General features: G+C 40.2%; 1 protein-coding gene across 17 annotated transcripts in view; it reads left to right on the forward strand.

The window, feature by feature from the left end:
- Positions 1–22,448, forward strand: part of SYNRG (synergin gamma) — an 86,512-nt gene that overhangs the window by 46,799 nt on the left and 17,265 nt on the right. For 13 of the 17 annotated variants that reach the window (XM_006940101.5, XM_006940103.5, XM_045044976.1 and 10 more), the window contains 8 exons: positions 170–288; positions 491–553; positions 4,385–5,332; positions 14,884–15,477; positions 17,254–17,417; positions 18,218–18,271; positions 19,107–19,203; positions 21,024–21,172. In XM_006940101.5, the coding sequence (XP_006940163.2) occupies positions 170–288; positions 491–553; positions 4,385–5,332; positions 14,884–15,477; positions 17,254–17,417; positions 18,218–18,271; positions 19,107–19,203; positions 21,024–21,172 (2,188 nt within the window). The remainder of the gene's footprint in view (positions 1–169; positions 289–490; positions 554–4,384; positions 5,333–14,883; positions 15,478–17,253; positions 17,418–18,217; positions 18,272–19,106; positions 19,204–21,023; positions 21,173–22,448) is intronic. The other 4 variants (XM_006940106.5, XM_006940112.5, XM_006940111.5 and 1 more) reach the window with 2 other exon arrangements.

Genomic DNA, 22,448 nt, shown 5'->3' on the forward strand with positions numbered 1-22,448 from the left:
AAGAGTTTAAACCTCTGTGGTGAATATATATAGTTTCTGAGTTTTAAGGCAGGGAACCATGAATTTTAATCAGGTACCTACTTGCCATTTTAATTCTAAGCTCCTACTTGATGATAAGGGAAGGATTCAATGTTCTAGTCATTAAGAAATATTTCATTTTCCCTTTTAGTGCCCCTTCTTTGTTGATGCCCCTTCCTGGCACTAAAGCATCAGCTTCGATGGATAAGTATGCTGTGTTTAAAGGAATTGCAGCTGACAAATCCTCTGAAAGTAACATTCCATTTGGAGGTAAAAACACGTTGTCAGTTCACAAACTTATGAATGTAACCTATGAATGTAAACCTTTTTAATGGTGGCCTTTTATGAGAAATGTATAAAATGCTTACACCACTTGTCAAGTATGTGCGGTTAACCCAGTCCGCCTTACTTATTTCCTTGAGTTTTAATCTCAAGTTTCGTATTCTTAATAGACTCTGTCTTTTCATCATAGAGCCTGGTGATAAATACAGTGCTTTCAGAGAACTTGAACAGACAGCAGAGGGTAAAACTTCAGGTAAGTTTTTGATTCCTTAAATGGATAAATTTCAATTTTTAAAAAATTTTATTCATTTATTTTTAAGTAAACTCTACATCCAACATGGGTCTCAACCTCACGAGTTGGAGATCAAGAGTCATGTGCTCCTCTGACTTAGCCAGCCAGGCGCCCCTCAGTTTTTAATAAAAGATATTTTTGATGATTCTTTCAGGGACATTCCTGAACATGTCTTTATTATATTGTGTGGGTGAGGTTTTTTGGCTTTGTGCCTCTGGAAATTACAAGGAAACAAAATATGGTTCAGTTATTGGAAATTCTTTTCTAAAATTTAGGGCAGACTCCAAATTGAGGCAATTTCTTCTGAAGCTAGTTATGTTCCCTTTCACTGGAAACCTTCAAGCCCGGATAGACTTCTGTATCAAATGGAAGGCTGTGACTGTCCTCAGTTATTTTAATGTTTAACAAGAACTGGAACTGTTGGCAGTGCAGCGATCTGTGGACTGTGCAGAAGTTTTGCAGCAACCAGTCTTTTCAAGATTTTCAAACGTGGCTATAATTTAATAAGATGAAGTAAGCGGGATTTATAGAAGGGCTTAAAGAGAGTAGAAGGGAATACAGAATGATAGTTTAAGAACCGTATGTGTGAAGACTGAAAGTTATGTTTGTGGTTAAATCCTAACCGGATGTGTAGGGTTTAAATAATCCATAGGTCAAATCATGTCCTTCAGAGCTTAACTGCGCATGCTACGAAATTTGCATACTCTCATGAGAATTTCTTCCTGGGGACTGTCTTTGTGTACTGAATGCTCAAATTTAGAATATCCTTCACTCATTTGTTGTCACCCTTCTGTCCAAGGGAGGGGGATGAGAGGAGATTGTAGGAAAGGTAATGTAGGAGTAAAAGTTCAAGGAAAAAGTGTACTACTTAAATATCTCTAAAAAGGAAAAATCCACCTGTCCTAAAAATATTCATTCCTTGGGAATCCTGGGTGGCTCAGTCGGTTAAATGTCCCACTCTTGATTTCAGCTCGGGTCATGGTCTCACGGTTCATGGGATCAAGCCCCGTGTGGGCTCTCTGCAGGTAGCCTGCTTGGGATTCTGCCCCCCTTACCCCCCAACGCCAACCCCACATTTTCCCTGCTCATGCACATGCTCTCGTGTGTGCGCGCTCTCTCTCTCTCTCAAAAATAAATAAAACACTGAAAAAAAAAATTCAATCCCTTATAGTTGTCAGATTCTAGAAGTATTTCCTTCTGTTGCATTCAAGCCTTTAGGATGTAATAACTTTGTTCCTCAGTGCCTATATTAGGCACTAGGAGTACAGAGATAAAACCCTACAGGAACTTTTGGCTTGTTAATTGGTCTTTGACTCCTAGCAGTTCTTTCATCACCTCTTGGACCAAACTGAGTTTGGAGTAAAGAGCATGGTTTACTATCAGAGTTTTTTGTGTAGTGTGGTATTAATGATCGTATCATAGGGGTGTTATTCCTGGGAAAAAAGGAAATATCACTAAGCTCTGTCACTTAGTAACCTATGAAACGCACAGTTCTGAACACAATACTATATGAATTTTTTGTAAATTCTAAGACACCAACACACTTGATGCATTCAGGCCGATGTATTTTTAATGAGAATAAAATAAAATATATTCTCCTAAAATGAACAAAAAGTTGGCACCTCTACTGGAAGTCCTTAAAGTTAAGTCAGGAATGAAAGCACACAACAAAAATGTCAGCAACAATCTGGGGTTCTGTTACTAAAGTACTATAAAAGCAGCACTAAGGTACTGCTTACATTTTGATGACAAATGTGATCTCTTTTGAAATGTTTTTAGGACGTAAAAAGTGACAAGTAGAGAGGGGAACTTATGAGGATTCAGAAGGATTCAGAGGATTAATGTACCCTCTGATATGCAAGCTTCCAGTGACTGCAACTAATTTATTTGCTCCCAAATTCATTTTGCTTTTGAACTTGTAAACCCACCCATTTTATCTCTTTTTGACCCTTTCACCCAGCTTACATTTCTAATGGAAACGTTTACAATTCCTCAGTAAGTTTAGTTTGCTGTGGTGATTTCTTTTTAAAAATAACAAAACAAAACTTGTCAATTTCACAGATATTTCAAAGTAGCACATCAAAAATTTAGACTGACAAAATCGGCTGCTTATGACGTTTTCATTTAGGGAAATGATACAAATATTATCAGTGATATACTTACCTAAAACAGGGTAATTTTTTTTAAGTTTTACATCTGCTTCTCCTGTCAATTTGTGAAATTGACTTTAGTCTTATTAGTGGTATGTCTTAAAAACATAAAATACAGAAATTGTGAATGCTGTTCCTCTCTTTCTAAAATTTCCCTAATAATATTAAATAGATTTCTCTGCGTTGATAAATTATGCTGGTGAATTAAGCCTCAGATTAAGAGGAAAAATCAGCTTCCATTGTTTCCTGTGCTTTTTTCTTATATTAAAGTATTATTGTGTTATAAGCACTAAATATTTAAAGCCTGTTTTATTATAATGACAGTTTTAAGAATCAGATTTTGGTTTGAAGTACACTTTTATGGCTCATATGTCTCTATATCTCATTTTTAGGGACAAATAGAATTTGAAAAATGGATGAAGAATTACAGCCTATGTTTTAGAATAGCATTAATATTTTTAAATAATAAGTGATGTTGGTGTAGCTATATTTATATTTGGTTTAGCTCTGATTTTCACTACCTGGTAAAATCTAGTAGATTTTATGGAAGACCTTCAGACACCATTAGAAAAATTGAGATCATCTGCTTCCTAACCTCATACTTAAGAGTGATAACGTCACTCTCATAATAAAGAAAAGAAACTGTTTAGATTCATGGATTCAGATTTTTATCAACATCTTAACTGAGTCTATTTAATTGTTTATTAGAAACACATTAGTACCTATTTTCTCTAAAAAATAACAAAACATTTCAGTAACTCCTTTTTCAGAGTAGCACAGTATAAAGTTTAAATACTGTCCCTTGAAATTTTTAATAGTGGAGTTGGTATTTATTCAAATCCTTTTGAATTTTAATAAATGAGAGTAATTACTAGTTGGTACAGTGACATGGCTGATTTCGAGATAAGCCCAAGTGCTCACAGATTCTTTTTCTGTGAGATTCGGCTTATTTGTTATATAGAGAAGCCACTTTAAAATGTGTCCTTAGCTGGAATGAATGCTTTGCAAATAAGTAGATACTTTTTCATAATTTTTCATCAAAGTTAGCTTCAAATTAATGCCTCCACGTACTTGAGCAAGACCACTTAATATCTAACAGTATGCTTGAAGTACCTAGTTGAGCAAGGTGTTTCACATCCTAAATATTAGATACAGGATTTTTCGTAATACTTCACTAGAGCACCCATGATACTTTTTTCCTGATTGATCACCATGTAAAACATTTTATCTTTAAAGGATCATCTTAATGTCTCTCTCTTCAGGAACCTCCAGCACCCATTTCTTCCTTTCTTGTGTGCTTGGCCAGCTGGCTGTAGTGAGAAAAAAGTCCTGAGAGCAGTGCTTTTGGCCACTTGAAGGGTATGGCACTAGGACACGTATCACGTTAAAATGAGCAAACGAAACTGACATGGTTAGGTGCTCTCGGTTTTATTTTTATTTATTTTGGTATCACTAGCCTTTGGCATGGAAACAGATGTGTAGTGTCCAAAGAGCTGTTTTGGTAGGGTGTAAGCTGTGGTTGAATAATGTCAAGCTAGTGAGGGGCAAGTCTTTAAAAGTATGCTTGTAATTTAATATGCTGTGCATCATGTGGTGTTCAGCTCAGCATTCTTATTTATTTTGCCGTGTTTTTCTCTTTCAGGAGAAAACTTTGCAGAATTCAGATCTGCGAGCACTGATGACGGTTTCACCGATTTTAAAACTGCCGATAGTCTATCACCACTAGAGCCACCAACAAAAGACCAAACTTTTCCAGCATCCTTCCCCTCAGGAGCTGTACAACAGAAACAACAAACACAAGTGAAGAATCCTCTGAACTTAGCAGACCTTGATATGTTTTCCTCAGTTAACTGCAGCAGCGAGAAACAATTATCTTTTTCAGCTGCTTTTAGTGCATCCAAATCTGTTTCCACACGGCCACAGCCAACAGGATCTGCTGCAGCTACGACAGCACTGGCATCAACTAAGATGTCTAGTTTGGCTGATGATTTTGGAGAATTCAACCTTTTTGGGGAATATTCTAGTCCAGCATCTGTTGGGGAACAGGATGACTTTGCAGATTTTATGGCTTTCAGTAATAGCTCTGTTTCATCTGAGCAAAAGGCAGATGATAAATATGACGCCCTTAGAGAGGAGGCTAGTCCTGTTCCTCTAAGTGGCAGCTCGAGCAGCACAGTGAAGAGTGGACAGAACTCCGCTGCCACGTCCACCAAATACGATGTCTTCAAACAACTTTCTCTGGAAGGATCTGGACTGGGTATTGAAGAACTGAAGGATAATACCCCTTCAGGAAAAAGTGATGATGATTTTGCTGACTTCCACTCTAGTAAATTTTCTTCCATGAACTCAGACAAATCTCTGGGTGAGAAATCAGTGGCTTTCAGACACACCAAAGAAGACTCTGCTTCAGTGAAGTCCTTGGATCTCCCTTCCATTGGTGGCAGCAGTGTTGGCAAGGAGGACTCTGAAGATGCACTCTCTGTTCAGTTTGACATGAAACTGGCTGATGTGGGAGGAGATCTTAAGCATGTCATGTCTGATAGCTCTTTGGATTTACCAACAGTTAGTGGCCAGCATCCTCCTGCTGCAGGTGAGGAATTGGTGAGACTACTCTGGTAATGGTGATGTAGATTTCAAAGATGGTTCGGTGGGTGTTGACTGATAGTAGAGTAAGGCTCTGGCTCTTAACCTTAATGGATTTCTAATAACCTCTTCATTGCCAGTCCATTGAAGCAGTGTTTAAATTAGATTCTGTGGGTACTTGGATATATGGATCCCATGAGTACTCTGGAACTTAGACTGGATAGCTAAAATGTTTTTATTTTCAAACTCTAACCCCATCTTGGTGTTAGAGGCACATAAAAATCCACTGCTAAATGAACCCTACATCACCAGGAGTTTTATAAAGACTTTTGCAGTGTGGGTACTGTTCCTCCATTTCTGTGAGTGAGGTCAGTGTTTTCCTCTCCTTTTCTCTTCTCTTGGGTCTGTTTGGCAGCGGCCAATATAGTATTCTGTTTGGCTGACAGAACTGATTCTTGTTAGGCCAAGTCTTAGTAAAAATTAGTTTAGCCAGTCGTACTGTGGTTTGCCACATCCCCACAAGAGAGGATGGAAAGAGCTTGTGTGTGGATGTCCTGTGTGCCAGGGTCTGGCAAGGAGGAGGGCATGAGTCGTTCGTTAGTGGAGTTCAGGTACGGTTTTCAGCGTTAACTCTATTACTGAAAGTATTAAATTGTAACACATCTGTAGATGGTAGAATAGGGTAACTACTCACTTTCTCATAAAATGTTTGAAAACATCCTATAAGGGAGCCCTCTTTAAATTCTGTATGGATTTACATGTAGCAGTTTATTCTCTAGTCCAACTTCCTGACATAAAATCTAGATTCCCAAGTGTCCTCGTTTTTATTTTGTTTTGTTATTTGCTATGTTATATAGAAAGATAAACCCATTTTGTGGCCTTTAATAATGAGAACTATCTCAGTATTACTGTATTATTCTAGAAAACGTATTATGCATATGAAGGGTTTGTTGTTTTTCTAACTAGAGAGGGACATGTAAGACACTTCCAAGTTTATAGATTCCAGCAGAAATGTTAAAGAGTATTACGGCTTTTGCATAGATCACATTGGTAAGTCAGAAAACAAAATCGCCTCCATCCTTTGGCTATTGAAATGTTGGAGGTATCCTTAAACGGGGTGCCGAATCGAGAGCAGGTGTTCAGAGACCGTATGTGTCTCCCGTGGCGGCTTGCTGAGGCTTTGTCTAAGGGCGGTGGGCTGTCTGCGGGGCTCCTTGTGCCCCTGACTGTTGACTTCCTTTTTTTGTACTTTTCCTCAGACGTTTTCCTATTTTTTTGCTGCTCTTTGTTTGATAGGGTGATTTTGTTTCTCTTTTTTGTACGAGCTGCTTGAGCCACCGTGGTTGGTTGCAGAGTGCTCTGTTTTTTTGAACAATATTTGATTTTTATTTAAAAATCTCATAACATGTATACTAGCCTTCTGGACTCTCAAGTTACTAATTAGAAGCTATTTTTCTGAAAGTGAATCTATATTCTTTCATAGTGCCAAGCTAGATGTCTTTATGAGATGAGTCTAATCAGGTTTGTGATGTCTTTCTTTTTCCTTCTTTTAAAATTTTTCCATTTTATTTGGGGAGGGGAGGTTTTTTGACTGAGCTTGTTCTGATTGACCTGTTAAAATAATCTTCTGTGCACATGTTCTTTTATGTATGTTTGGAACATTCCCAGCTTGGAACCTGTAATGTTCAAGCCAAGTCTCTTCAGTTTGAGGATATCCTTAAAAGCAGATTGTTTCCTCTTTTTGATCTGTAAACCTCCTGTCAGAAAGAGCAGTATCCCTTTAGAGCGGTTGTCACAAGGGGTTGATGTCTGACCAATGGGCTATATTGTTGTTGGACAAAACTGCTGCATAAATGTACTGTAGAAGGTAAATGGCAGGGACTTCTTCAACGCAGTTTGGTTTTTCTTTATCCTCACATTGACTGCAGTATCTCATGCTCTCTTGGTCTGAGGGTTAAAGATAACTTCTCATTGGAGAAATAAAAAGTGGGCTGATGAAAAGAGAATAAAACCTAGCAAATTGCTATCTCTGGACCTTAGTGTTGTTGAGAAACCCTAACTTAACTCTGAAAGGGATACTGTCTCTTTTAACTCTTACAATTATTCTTTGTATGGAAGGTAGATAATACTAATAATAACATTGCCTGATTTCTCTGCGTATTATTACCTTTAACCCTTTGGGCCCTTGCTGCAATATAATTTCATCTAGGCTGCTTTATCCCCACCACTAAATTTAATCTGGCGCCAAAGCATCTTGATGTGCAGTCATTACAATCATCTGGTTTTGTTGGCAGCAAGAGCTTACCCTCATTTGTGACACTCTCAAAGGGTTAGCGAGACTTCTGTAGCTCCCTACCTACTTGTAAAGTAGCTCTTCTTTGACATTGAAAATCATTGTATTTTAATCAGCGCCTTATTATCAGTATTTTTTTCTTTTTGGCTGCTTTTCTGATGTCTTTTTTTCAATTTAGACATTTTCTGTGTGAATGTGCCTTTTCGAACTTGCTTTGGTATATTCCTCTGCAAATACTGATCTGCATGCTTATTCTGATGACTTCTTTTCCAGCTCTTCTGTACCACTCTCTTTTGTGATCTGTAAGTCCTATGTTAATAAATAATTCTTTGGCATATTTTGAAAGTGTGGGGATGTGTGTAATTTGTACTTTTTCAGGATTAGACCAAAGAAATACCTGGTCCATATCAAATGTAAAACAATAGCACTTCCTGTGATTAAAGGGTTTTCCCTTTTGTCTCTTCAACTACCTTTCTTCTAAGAAAGTATTGGTTTAGCCCTTTCCCCTAATAATCCCATTGATATAAATTTTTAACATGGCACTGGATTAAAACATAACTTTAAATGTTTAAAAAAATAAATGTAAACCTTACACACTGTGTAATAGGGAAAAGTTACTCCTTTCTTCTAGTGAGAAAATGGGAGTCGATTTTATTGCTTAGTAAACCTCACAGAGCCCACCACCACGAGGAGTTGCACTGTGAAGAGGGGCAGGTGAGGGACAGATCTAATAGTTGAGTGTTGGGGACAGGGGATACATCTGTTAATAACTAGATGTCTGTAAATTTAAAGTAAATCATGAAATGGTGTTGAGATGGGCTTCTGAGCACAGTACATGCAAACTGAATTTCAATTGATAATCTTTGTGATGGAGAGTGTTCAGTGTTAACATCAGGAAGTCTTCAGGTCTGAATTCAGTGTGGGTCTGAAATAGGTGCTCACCCTCTACTTGTAGAGCCTGTTATCTTTCCAACTTCAGAATGTATTATAAAGCTCACAGTCCATAAAGCAAGTTCTTAAAACGATTTTAGGATATCTTCAAAGCAAGCTTTAAATCACTTTCATTTTTTGAGAAAATAATTCTAGAAAGATGCACAAAAGTTAGCAATAAGAGAATGCTAAGTTTGGAAAATATTTTTTCTATCTTAGAGAATATTAATAGCAAAAAACCTTAGGAATACTATTGTTTTTTAGATCATAACCCAAGACCAATAAAAACCTTGGAAAAAAGGATTGTTTCCATGGTTTCCATTTTTTTCTTATATTTTGAAATTTTAGTTCTTTTTTTAAGAATTTGAGGCAGAAAGAAATTAAACCATTGAAAATGAGGATTTTGAAGAGGATTCCAGAGAGATCACTTACAGTATCTGCAATAGGCCATTTGGGAAAGAAAAAAGTTGCATGTTGGGGGTTAGATTAATTCAAAGAGGGGTACCCAGGTGGCTCAGTCAGTTAAACATCCGACTTTAGCTCGGGTCACGATCTCACAGTTCATGAGTTCGAGCCCTGCATCGGGCTCTGTGCTGACAGCTCTGAGCCTGGAACCTGCTTCAGATTCTTTGTCTCCCTCTCTCTCTGCCCCTCCCCTGCTCATGCTCTGTCTCTCTCACTCTCTCTGTCTCTCAAAAATAAATACATTTAAAAAAATTTTTTTAAAGTAATGTTTAGATTAATGCAAAGAAAAGATGAATCTGCCATTCAAACTACTGTGTTTTCCAGAAATTAATGCTTTAGAAAGTTGGATAATACTTGGTTTCAGAAACCTTGTGTAAATTATATTACATTTTAATTATGATGTATGCTGCTAACTAATTTGGAAGAAAGAGATCTTGGTGTAGCCTCCATCTAGTGATAATACCAACTGCCCTTTATTTAGAATTTTCTAGCGCTGTGTATGAGACTAATCTTGTGGTGGCTTTGGCTAAGAAATTGCTTTGTCAATGGAATTATCTAATGCTAAATTGGTCCATCTGGGACTGCTTTATTTTGTCCTTTCTGCATTTATCTGAGCAGGCTGAACTGTGTGTAAAACATAATCACGTTCATAAACTGAACAGTTAATTTTTCTAGAGTAACATTACTTTTCGGGAGGAAGTCTTAATAATATGGTAATATAAACTTGCAACAAAGACTTGAAGAACTCTATGCTACAGGTTCAAGCAAACAAACAAATACTGTTGTGTTTACTCCTATGCCAAGTAAAGTAATCCAGTTACTGCTGATGTCACACATCAGTGCCTGAGCAAATGTACAAGTGTATTCATATTCTACATTCACTCTGTTGTTCACATTAAAATCTCTATGGATTTTTAAAAGTAGCAAATGAACAGGAAGGGGATGCTGGCAGTATTGAAGAAACTGGGCTAAATCCAAAAATAATTCAAAGAATCAAATTATTTTTATTTATTATTTATTTTTAGTCTTTTTAAAAAATTTTTTTAGTGTTTATTTTTGAGAGAGAGACAGAGTACAAGTGGGGGAGGAGCAGAGAGAGAGGGAGACACAGAATCTGAAGTAGGCTCCAGGTTCTGAGCTGTCAGCACAGAGCCCAAAATGAGGCTCGAACCCATGAACCGTGAGATCATGACCTGAGTGGAAGTTGGACGCTTAACCGACTGAGCCACCCAGGCACCCCAATTTAAAAAAGAAAAAAAAAAAGTTTGGGAAAGAGAGAATACGAGTGGGGGAGGGGCAGAAAAAGAGAGAATCCCACGCAGGCTCTGCACTGACAGTGCAGGGCCCAAACTCATGTACCGGGAGATCATGACCTGAGCCCAGACCAAGAGTTAGACACTTAATCGACTGAGCCACCCAGGTGCCCCAGAATCAAATTATGTTTAAAGAGCTGCTTCTAGCTTTGTTTTTCCATCAGTTGAACTCTTTTGATAAGTTGTTTTGGAAAATGTTGGCCCAGTGGCTTTGAGAGCATGATAAGATTATGTGCATAAGAGGGTCTTCTGGGTGCTGCTCTCTCCCTTGCATGGCCAAAAGGCCCTAAATGTAATTGCCATCTTCTATGCTCATTTGGTGAGATTGTTAATGGTGACCATGAGCAGTCCTGCTGTACATACAGTTGATCCTTGAACAACATGGGGGTCAGGGACATTGACCCCCCAGTGCAGTCCAGAATCCACATACAACTTTTGACTAATAGCCTACCATTGACCAGAAGCCTTACCGTATAAAGTTGGTTAACACATGTATTGTATTATATATTGTATTCCAATAAAGTAAGCTAGCAAAAAGAGTTATTAAGAAAATCACAAGGACAAGAAAATACATTTACAGTACTAAACTGTATTTATTTTTAAAGATCCATGTATAAGTGGACCTATGCAATTCAAACCCATGTTGTTCAAGGGTCAGCTGTATGTCCTGACACCATTCCTTAGCCTTCCAGCCCCCTCTGACTTAAAATACCCACAGAGTAACTGCTTTTCTTTATTGAACTTAAAGCACTGACAGGAACCTGAAGGTGCTTACAGATAGCATGGGTATCATTTAAACCCTGGATGTATGTGAGTCGGTACAAATGAAGAATGGGAGGTGTCTGTGCAAATTAGAAAACACTAGAAGGCAATTATACAGCAGCCTTTTGTAGCCCTGTCATACTTAACACTGTGATCACTTTCCTCTTTTCTTCAATAACTCTCAGAGTATTTGAGACTTACAGGACACAACCCAGGTTTTATAGTTAATAGAGAATGTAAAGGCAGGATAGGGCCAGGGGTAGAAAGAAGTTGAAATGTACACATATTTCATGGTTTGCGTTGGTAAGTGAAGTTTGGATTAAATCAGCATTGGAAATTAAAAGATATTTCTTCCTCAGTCCAATGTACATTTTTATTGCTATATAAAACACTGGAGAATAGTGGATTTTGCACATGTATCCTTTCTTCTTTTTCTAAACCCCCATCTCAAAAGCCAGTAACGTAATCATCTGGGCATATGCTTACGGCTTTAGAAAAGGTCCATGGGAATTGGTATGGCCTTTGTGTCTTGTGGCAGCTCACATTCTTTGTTCCAAGAAATACCTTGTTTTTGTGTTCAGCATCCGTTCAGAAGGGATTTGAATAGAGGTTATGGAAAAGACTGATAGGGTTACTTGCCAGCATAAGCAAGAAATCCATGTCTTGATTTAAGATCCATGATGGAAAGGAGCTAGCATAGTTTATTCCTTTGGCCTCTGTAATAGGACATTCCTGGTTGCAAACAAATATCTGTATTACAGCACACAATTTGGCCTATTATCCGTGTGCAATAGCAGTTCGACCTAGCACCGCCTAAGTAAGAGTTCTCCTGTAGACTTGGAGATACAGTAGTGATTCTCTGTTCGTTTTATTGCAGCCCTTCTGCTTTCTTTTTCCTTTTTCTTTTGCAATTTTCAAACTTCAGCTATCGAATGGAAGACCCAGCAATAGAAACTTCAATGATTACAAAGTGTGGGTTATTCCATATCATTTTTGTAGACAGGGCTTCCATCACTTATGTTGTAGTTCTCCCAGAATCTTTAATATTTTGAAGACTGTCATACAGTAATACATGTAATTTGCTTAGAAAATGTAAAACAGTCAATGAGAAATTTCCTTGGCTTACCCTACCCTCAGTGAATTGATTTACCACAGTTTTCTTAGAAAATAGTTTACTAATATTCACCATGCCAGGAAATACTACTCAGTTTAATATTATTTATAGATACTAAGATTTAGGAATACCACGTTCTCATATTCCTCATGTAATTCAGTTTTAGTATTTCCTATGCGTTCAAATGAATTGCACTTCAGTACATTTTTTTTACATAATAATGGCTAATAAATAAGCAAAAGTAAACTTTTAAAATCAGCCTTGATTTTGGTATCCAGCTTGATCAGCTGGATTTTGGTATATCTTATATATTTACACTTCATTTTTTTTATATATAATTTTTTTTTATATAATTCATTTTTTAAAAATCTTTCGTTTGGTCATTTCTGTGAGTTGCTCTAAAAGGCAAAATGTTATGTCTCTCATTTTTAATAAAAATAAGATTTGTTGAAGATCTGTAGTATTATAAAAATATTTAAAAGCTCTTCAGCTAAGGTAATCCCTTATTGCTCATAATGCCTTTTACCTCATTATATTGCAATCATTTCTGGTTGTTTTTTTAACCCTTTTTTTCTTATTGCATAAGTGCACAAAAGGGTCTTTTTATTACCATAGCAACTGGATTGTGGTTTTCGAACTAGAGCCTAACTTTCTAATAAATTTACCTTCAGTCTTTGGGGAAATTGCTACCCTTTTAGGAGGTGAGATTCTTAAAGCAGTTCATAATACAGCTTCCCCAAAAAGCTTTCTGGTAGGATCCAATAATAAAAATATCTGTATTCTGAGACATTTTTCTGAACGCACACGTTGAAGACCACTCTCTGTGTCACTGCGTCTGCCCCTTGATTGAAGTTTCCCTCACTGGAGTCAGGGCACCTTCTGATCCCTTTAAATAGTAGTAGCTGGGGGTGGGAGGCACGAAACGCTACAGCCGGAGATTAAGAAAGCATTTTGCCTGAATCCTTGTTTTATTCATTCTAAACTGTACAGTTTTCACCTGAATCTTTGTCTCCCTCTTGTTCAATAAGCCAAATTTGAAAGGGTACCATTTGCACCACAGAGGTTTAAAATATACTGTTCTATGAAAGCTGGTACCCGCTTTTGGCTGGTTCGCCTTTTGTGTAATCTAGGGTTTTCCACTGTTATTATTCATTTAGTACCCTTTTCCTACTTGAGTTTAAAGCGAGAGAGGTTTGGTTTATACTGTCAGGAGAGCCATGGACATGGCAGGAGCCCCTTAACCCTCAGAGGAAAAAAAGAGAAAATGACCGAGTGTGGTTCACCTGTTGACTTAGTTCGGAAAACCTGGATCACCGAACTCGTGAGCATTTGCCTTGTAAAGTACACTTGTGGCCGTCAGAGAGAGGGAGTCTGCCTTTGGCCCTCCGGCCTCATAGACAGCGACCAGGATGAAACTCAGCCCGCCAACCAGGCTGCATAGACCGCGCTGCTGAAACCGGGGCACTCCGCACGAGCGGCTTTCAGCCTCAGCTGGGTGTGCTTTTTGAAAATGGGCAAGAAACTTTCCCTTGTCAGACCATTAAAGTGATGAGTTGGCCCTTCATTTGCACTCTGAGATAACTCCATCGTAGACCCTAAAGCCGCACCTAAATGTCAAATGGAGGCCCGGGGCAACTATGCTGTACAGATGTTGCTATTATGTACTGCTCACCGGGCATCAAGCGGGGCGGCCCTTTCCACACATTACTGGGGAGTCGACACAACACAGGCCCTTCTGTAAGCAGGACAACTTAAGAAACGTTAAATAACTTGCCTAGTGTCACACAAGTAGTAGGTGGCAGCACTAGAGTCGAACCCTGATGTGTCTAAATCAAAAACCTACATTTTTTCTGGTGTTTTATGCTACCTCTCAGATGATCTAAACGTGTATTAAGAATGTTTTGTGAAATGAGTCTTCTGCCCCAGCGTTTCCTTCTTTTTCTTCTTTCTTTTCTTCTTTTTTTTTTTTTTTAATGAGGGGCTGATACATAGTTGAAGGAGAAACAGGAGCCCACCAGGACCCAGACCTTTGATTCTATTTTTTAGAGGCTAAAGTAGATTAGGTTGATTTTTCTTTCCTCATACTCCATCACAGCAGTATGACATCATATTGACCAAAATAACAACTAGGTAAGTAACTGCTTAATTAAAATCTATCGTTCGATCTTGCGAGACAGAGACTCCTGAGAACTGGCTAAAAGGTGACATTACTTACACTTTACTTTTGAGAAATTGTCAGTTTTTCACTAGTTTGTCATGTACATTCTGTCCATCTGTGTGTTAAAGGAACATTTCCCAACCAAGCTGGGGCAAAAGGCACCAGTTGTAGGCAGGGGGTATTGTAAGTACATCTTAAAACTTGTAAGTGAACAGTTTATCAAATAACCCTAATCATGTCATATGTTGGTAGATGATACTCCTGTCTTTTATAGTAATCTTTATATGCAAAGAAAATAACTCTGTAACTAAATATAAATGCCAACTCAAAGCTAATGTGGGTTTTTAAAGATCAGATTTTATAGCCCAATTCCTTTAATTTTAGTACAAGCTCTAAATGTAGTTAACTCCAACATAGCATAAAACTAATCAAATATGCTAGACATTTTGCTTCTGCAGAGTTTAGGGCATTTTGCCTAAATCATGAGCTTGCCTCTAATTGTGGGGTCTTATTTCCCTTTCAGATATAGAGGACTTAAAATATGCTGCTTTTGGAACCTACAGTAGCAATTTTGCAGTGAGCACACTTACGAGCTATGACTGGTCAGACAGGGATGATGCGTCTCAGGGCAGAAAACTCTCTCCATTTGTCCTCTCAGCAGGAAGCGGGTCCTCCTCAGCTGCCTCGGTTCTTCAAAAGAAAGAGACTTCATTCGGCAGTTCCGAAAACATCACCATGACCTCTCTCTCCAGAGTAACAACCTTCACAAATGAAGATGCTCTTCCAGAGGCCACCTTCCCAGCTTTTGCCAGTTTTAAAGATGTGATTCCTCAGACCAGTGAGCAAAAGGAATATGAAAGTGGGGACTATAAAGATTTCACGAGACAGGACTTGCCTACAGCCGAACGGAGCCCGGACGCCACCTGTCCAAGCCCGGCCTCCAGCGGCACTTCTCACGACACTCCCAAAGAATGTGCAGATGACTTTGGAGAGTTTCAAAGTGAAAAGCCCAAAATCAGCAAATTTGACTTTTTGGTGGCCAATTCACAGAGCAAAATGAAATCCAGTGAAGAAATGATCAAAAGTGAGCTGGCGACCTTTGACCTTTCTGTTCAAGGTGAGTTGCTTTCAGTGTCGACTGTACTGTGGTGGTTTCTTCCACTGAGATATTAGATGTTCTTTCTAACAGAAAGTTGGTCTCTGGTTTAGTGGGAAATGGATTTGCAGCCTCTGAAATCAGGGTCTATTATAGATGGCTATACAAAAGGGTTTGCAGCTAAACTGAAGTCAAGGCTGTATCCCTCAGATAATTGCTTTTTGGGCTAAAAACAAGCACAGCATACAGTCTGTTCATTAGCTTGTTGGCTAGAGGGGTACTGTGTTAAAAGAGCCAGAGAAATGGATTTGATGCACTTGGGGACAAGTCAACCCTGCTCTTATTCCCTGGCTATGGACTGTGTTTTTTAATCCAGAGGCTGCAACGTGGGTCTGGATCCAGTCTGCAGACTGTTTTTTTTTGTTTTGTTTTGTTTTGTTTTTTAAGTTTATTGATTTATTTTGAAAGAGCGAGCACGAGTGAAGGAGGGGCAGAGAGAGAGGGTGACAGAGAATCCCAAGTAAGCTCTGCACTGTCAGCACAGAGCCTGATGAGGGGCTCGAACTCACGAAACCATATAAACATGGCCTGAACTAAAACCAAGAGTCAGACGCTTAAATGACTGAGCCAGCCAGGTTGCCCCTGCAGACTTGTTTTGATTGAGCCACACAGAAGGTTTTTTTAATGTGCTGCCAGCCAATAAGAATCATGCGATTTCACAATCTGGATTTCTAGCTTTTCTTGAAAAGTAATATCTGGCAATACTAGGCCTGTATCCCCCCTTTTGACAATCAGGTAGAGCTGAATGGCACTGCCCCCTCTAACAGATGGGGTATGCTGTCCTCCTTGTCATAGTCCCCATCACCTCTTCTCTCTGGCTGACCCACTTCAGTCATGCACTTGACCTGCCTGCTCTCTGAAAGCATTTGAGTTTGCCCCTTCTGCTTTAAGCCCATCCTGACAGAAGGCATCATTGATTTCTGTTGGATCGAGAGTATGTAGGAGCTCAGTGCAAATCCGTGACTAATGACTGGAAAGGCAACACGACTCTTACACACTGATATTTAAAAAGACACTTTGTCCTCCAGACTCCAGTGGCTTTGCACTTGTGCTAGATCAGGGAAGAGTAATGGAGAAAATTAAAGTCAGGGAAACCAAGCAGAAGTGAACAACCAGAAGGATTCAACATAGGGCATACTTCATTTTATTGCGCCTCCTGGGTACTGTGTTTTTTACAGTTTGAAGATTTGTCACAGCCTTAGGTCAAGCAAGTCTGTCAGTGCCATTGTTGCAACAGCATTTGCTCACTTGTGTCGGCGTGTCACGTTTTGGTGATTCTTGCAACATGTCAAACTTTTTCATTATTACATTGTTATGGTGATCTGTGATCAGTGATTACAACCACTGAAAGCTCAGATGATGGCTGAGCTTGTGATTTTTTTCAATGAAGTATTTTTTAATCTTTGCACATTGATTTTTTTTTGGACATAATGCTATTTATTGCCCACTTAGTAGACTATAGCGTAGGGCAAACATAACTTTTATCTGTACTGGGAAACCCCAAAATTCATTTGACTCACTTTATTGCAATACTCACTTTATTGATGTGGTTGGGAGCCAAACCCGCAACATCTCCGAGATATGCCTGGATAGCTTGCCAGAGGAGAATGAACACGGATTGTGTTTCTGAATGCCTCATGACAGAAGCATCTAAAGAAGAGGGTCATGTTAGCAAGGAAGAGCCTTGGCTTGAATTAAGCTGAGTAATCAGAACCTTTGTGCCATCCACTTCTCCAGGATCACACAAAAGGAGTTTGAGCCTTGGTGATAAAGAAATAAGCCGTTCTTCTCCTTCTCCGGCTTTGGAGCAGCCTTTCAGGGACCGTTCCAACACTCTGAGTGAGAAGCCGGCTCTGCCTGTCATCCGTGACAAATACAAAGATCTGACAGGAGAGGTGGAGGTGAGCAGGGGAGTTTTCTACAGAGGGGCAGGGAAAAGACCAACTGAGCACTGAGGGCCTCAAGAAAAACTGCTTTCAACTTTCTGTGGGGAAGCGAGGGACAGAAAGTCACAAGGCACCAGACACAAAATATTCAATTAAAGTGAGAGAATGGCAGCATTAGCCCTGGATGAAAATACTTCTCAGATGGGACATCTGCTGAAAGGAGTCAGCGGCCCTAAAATTGAAATTGTTCGGAAGACTTCACGAGGAGGGGTGTTTGGGGGAGTTTTTCTTTGAGCACTTAGACTTTATCACTTTAGACTTAGTGAATGTTAAAACACCAGATAGAGGAGATGAGGAAAGTCTGGATTTGCTGCGTCTTAGTCCCACGCTGTCTTCCTCCTACAGCCGATACCCTTATGTCTCCTCTGTGCCCTCCTTGTCATTCATACATGCTCACACACACACACGGCGTCATAACTGTGGAGTGGGAAGCTGGTGGTTTAGTATTAGCTCTTGTACTAGACACCTATGTGGCGAGTGCCTTTGGAGAAGCTTAAACTATTCCTAGAACCAGTGAGCCAACATTTGCAGAGGGAAGCTGCTACAAAACATTCCCCTCAGACTCACAGATCATGTGCTCAGAAGGTGCACTTAGTAATTGTGAAGAGTCATCAGTGGTTTCAAGAGATAAACCATGCTTGAAGTAGAGTGTTTTTAATAAAAAGTAAAGCCTTCCAATGCTCTGTACATTGACAGAAATCATAGAGGACTCCAGTCCTGCCTGTTTAACCCCGTTGTTTTTATAAATTTCACAGGAGAATGAGAGATATGCATATGAATGGCAGAGGTGCCTGGGGAGCGCCCTAGATGTGAGTATGTCACTTTTGCGGTGCTTTCACATGTGTGAGTGCTGTCTTGTGCCGTTTTGCCCTCTCCTTGGTGCCTTTGAATGGACAGAGGAAAACTTGAGGAGAGCCCTTCCTCCATGGCCTTGTGCAAAGGGAAGCTGGAGGGAAAGCCATACGGCTTAAGTGAGGCTTCTTTCACGTGTATGATAGCAAAAGTGGCTCATTTGTCCCTTGTGCCCTCACCTGTCACTGTGTTTAAAAAATAACAGTGAGGGGCGCCTGGGTGGCTCAGTTGGTTGAGCATCTGACTCTTGATTTTGGCTCAGGTCGTGATCCCAGGGTCATGGGATTGAGCCCTTTGTCAGGCTCCATGCTGAGCATGGAGCTTGCTCAAGATATTCTCTCTCTCTCTCTCTCTCTCTCTCTCTCTCTCTCTCTCTCTCTCTCCCTCCCCTTCCCCCTTTCTCTCTCTGTCTCTCTCTCCCTCTCTCCCCCTCCCTCCCTTTCCCTCTCCCTCCCTCCCCCCCCCCCACCTCTCCCCTTCTCACATGCACATGAGCACATTTTCTCTCTAAAGAAGAAAAAAGAAAATAACAAAATGATATCATTAATGCTGCCTAAATTAAAATAATATTTAAACTTAAATAACCTCTGTCTTTTCCAAAGAAATGGAGGATGGTTTCTTCAAGGTTAAAATTAAATTCTCACATTTGTTTCAGCATGGTCATATACATGTATCAGTCAGTCATGCTATTTCACACCTCCTGGCTTCTCTGTTGGGTTCTCTACTAATAGTAAATTGATTTGCAATGACTTTTCTCAATTATATAAGGTGATGTGATTTCATTTCTTATAGGTCATTAAGAAGGCAAATGATACCTTAAATGGAATCAGTAGTAGTTCTGTGTGCACAGAAGTAATTCAGTCAGCCCAAGGCATGGAATATTTATTAGGTATGTTCATTTATGTTTTACTTATTCAAAATCCTGACACTTGACAGTATTTTCAGTTTTCCCTTACATTAAGTATTTTAATCTAGATCTTTCAAGTTACATATGACTTCACTAAGTAGTATCTGCGTTTGTGGGTGAGATGCTTAAGTCACAGACAGAAACCACACTATTTGACTTAAGGTATCTGTGGCAAAGTTTTTCAGTCCTTACTATACACATACTAGCAGCAACAATGTAAAATTGCATCTGTGTTACTGGTTTACTAGAATGAAAACATTGGGTCTCTAATTAATGCCTTACCATGCTCTGTTGATTCTTCCTCTCCACCCCTTCACTTCATCACCGATTCCTTACCTCCCTGACTACCTTCAGCTGTTAAATGTCCCAGTCCAGCTTGAAACTCCGGTCTCTGTCCAATCTGGTGTTCTTTGCCTCCTGAAGCTCCCGCTTGGCCCGTAGCCAGAGCCACATGCACTGGACCCTAGTCTTTTTCACATCTCTGCTCAGGTGTCACCCACTAAGGGAGGCCTTCCCTGGCCTCTCTTTCTCAAATCTGTGCCCTCTCACCCCACCCTCATCCTTCCTCTCCCATTCTCTGCTTGATTTGTCTTTTGTCCCGTCAGCTTTAATATCTTGTATATTTTACCTTTTCTTATTTGTTATCTGTCTCCCTCCCCTGCAAGGAACCTCTAAGAAGGGAGTGATTTGGTCTGTTTTGTCCCCTGGGAATGTCTGTAATACGTACCTGAGCGCCTGGCACGTAGTAGTCCCTCACCAATACCTGCTGGATGAGTGGGTGGTGGGGGGACGTGGTCTCTCCTGCAGTTCCACTGCCGTGCTCTTGTTCCTCCTTCCTGCTCAGACGGCCACGGCTCTACTGCGGGAACACACCAGGTGGTAGGGCACCTGTCTTTCCTTGCACACATCGCCTAGTGTCTGTGAGGGGTTGTCTGAGAAGTCCCCTCACTTGGCGTAGGATAGGCAGTGACTCCTGCCCTTCCTCTGGGGAAAGAAGAGGAAAAGCCACAGTGGGCTGTACACAGGTTGATGAGGTACTGCTCTGCAGACAACTCCTCCAGTCCTCGCTTCTAGAGGCTCAGGTAAAGGTTGGGGATGTGTCTGGTGACCGTCCTTAGAATGTGAAGATACTTGGCACCTGTCCTCCTTGCTTGACGAACTCAGCCGCAATTCAGAGACCACGGGAAAAGAGCCGTCCTGTGTTCTGTTAGGTTTATAAAAGATGCGTGAAGCCACAGGGTTTGTAAATCATTGGGCATTCGGAGAAGTGAGTTGTTTCTTAATTACTTTGTGGTGATACTGACATTCAGATTCTTTGAAGCTTTTGATATTCCCATTTTCAGCCAGTTAAATGGGATTTCCCAAACTTAAACAGATGGGCTTACAAAGAAGCCAGAAAGAAAATGAGCTAATACTGCATAGTGCCTAATGTTCTATGGGCACTCTTCTAACCCTTTTACGGTATGAACCCATTTAATCCTCTTTGGTGAGGTGCTTTTAGTATCCCCATCTTACAGATGAGGAAAGTGAGGCTCAGAGAAGTTATGTGACTGGCCCAGGGTTACACAGCTAGTAAGCGGCAGAACTGGGATTGGAACCCAGGTAGTGTAGCTATAGGCTGTGCTCTTACCAGTAAGTTACCCTGCAGCACTGGAGGTGGACTGGTCCCAAAGAGTGGTAAGTTCACTTCTGTTGAGAAACAATCCATATTTCCAGCTAAGATACCTGCACGCAGTAGTGCCGCCTTGTGCCGCCCACCTCTCTGCACTGCCTGCGCCCAACTCCACTCTCTCACTCTGTAGGTGTTGTTGAGGTGTACAGGGTGACCAAGCGTGTGGAGCTGGGGATAAAAGCCACCGCGGTGTGCAGTGAGAAACTCCAGCAGCTGCTGAAGGACATCGATAAAGTGTGGAATAACCTCATTGGCTTTATGTCCCTGGCCACACTCACGGTAAGTCCGTTAGATGTTCAGCACTTGCTTTCCTTTCCAGAAACCTCAGTGGTAAAGCAAAGTGTACGTTCTTGTGGTGGCCCTGACTGAAGGGTGACGGTGAGGTGCCTTCTGGGTCGTGTTACGTTAAAGGAAGGAGATAATTGTGTGGTTCACTGAGTAGCACCAGCTTGGCTTCTGGATTGCACAAAGGCCTGTGGGCCTCCATAAAATAAGACTGTAGGAGGACATTCACTCTGTCAACATCCTTCTTCTTTTTTCTTCTTTTAGAGATCATTTATTTAGTCATCTCTACACCCAACGTGGGGCTTAAACTCACAACCCCAAGATCAAGAATCACATGCTCTTCCGCCTGAGTCAACCAGGCTCCCTGTCTGCATCCTTCTTAAGTCACATGCATATATGCACGTTTTGCAAAGCATCGATGTGAGTTCCTCTGTTCGCACTTCTAGTTCTTTATGACCCTGCATGTGTCTTTTTAGAAACTGTTCAGTGTGACTTTCTTAAACGCCTTTTCCGTTTTTTAGGTCTGTGGATTATTTCCACTTCTTCCTGTTCTGAATGGTTCTACTCTGAGTATCGTTAAACAAATGACTCTGTGTCCTTTCAGGGATATAGTTCCTCCAAGACCTAAGAGGTCGGAGTGTGTGTTTGCACACGGATGTGCGTGCGTTCGTATGTAGCTGTTTCTTTTATTGCGTGGCTCTCCAGAGAGCTCAGGCTAGTTGGCAGTGCTGCCAGCAACATGCAAGCATACTTTTCTTTACACTGTGTTCTAGCTTTCTTTGTCCGCTTTTTCATTTAGCAAGTGTATATTGAGTCCCTAACGGTGTTTTTATAGGTCTTTCATTTTGTAGGGGCTGTGCAGTATTCCAACTGATAATTTACTCTTTCTGTTTCCTTTACGTGTAAATTGATTACCTGTCTTGGCCATTTGACCATATGTTCAATGAGATATGGTTATTGACCTTACGTATTTCACATTTGTAATGGGTGTACACACACACACGCACACACCCACGCACACACATACATCTATGGGAAAGCTTATATCAGTTATTTTCGTCACCTGTTCCCTTCGTTTTCCATTTCATTGGGCAAAACTACTTTATTTTTATATATTCACACCATTCAGTTTGTCTCTCTGATAATATCCTTTATTTCACAAAAGTCAGAAATTTATCTTCCTTCCACAGCTGGAAGAAATACGCTATTCCATTTTCTTTCTTTTTTTCCTTACATATAACTAGGTGGCCCATCTGAGCAGGACTGCGGC

The sequence above is a fragment of the Felis catus genome, chromosome E1, assembly GCF_018350175.1.
Source record: "Felis catus isolate Fca126 chromosome E1, F.catus_Fca126_mat1.0, whole genome shotgun sequence".
Lineage (NCBI taxonomy): Eukaryota > Metazoa > Chordata > Mammalia > Carnivora > Felidae > Felis > Felis catus.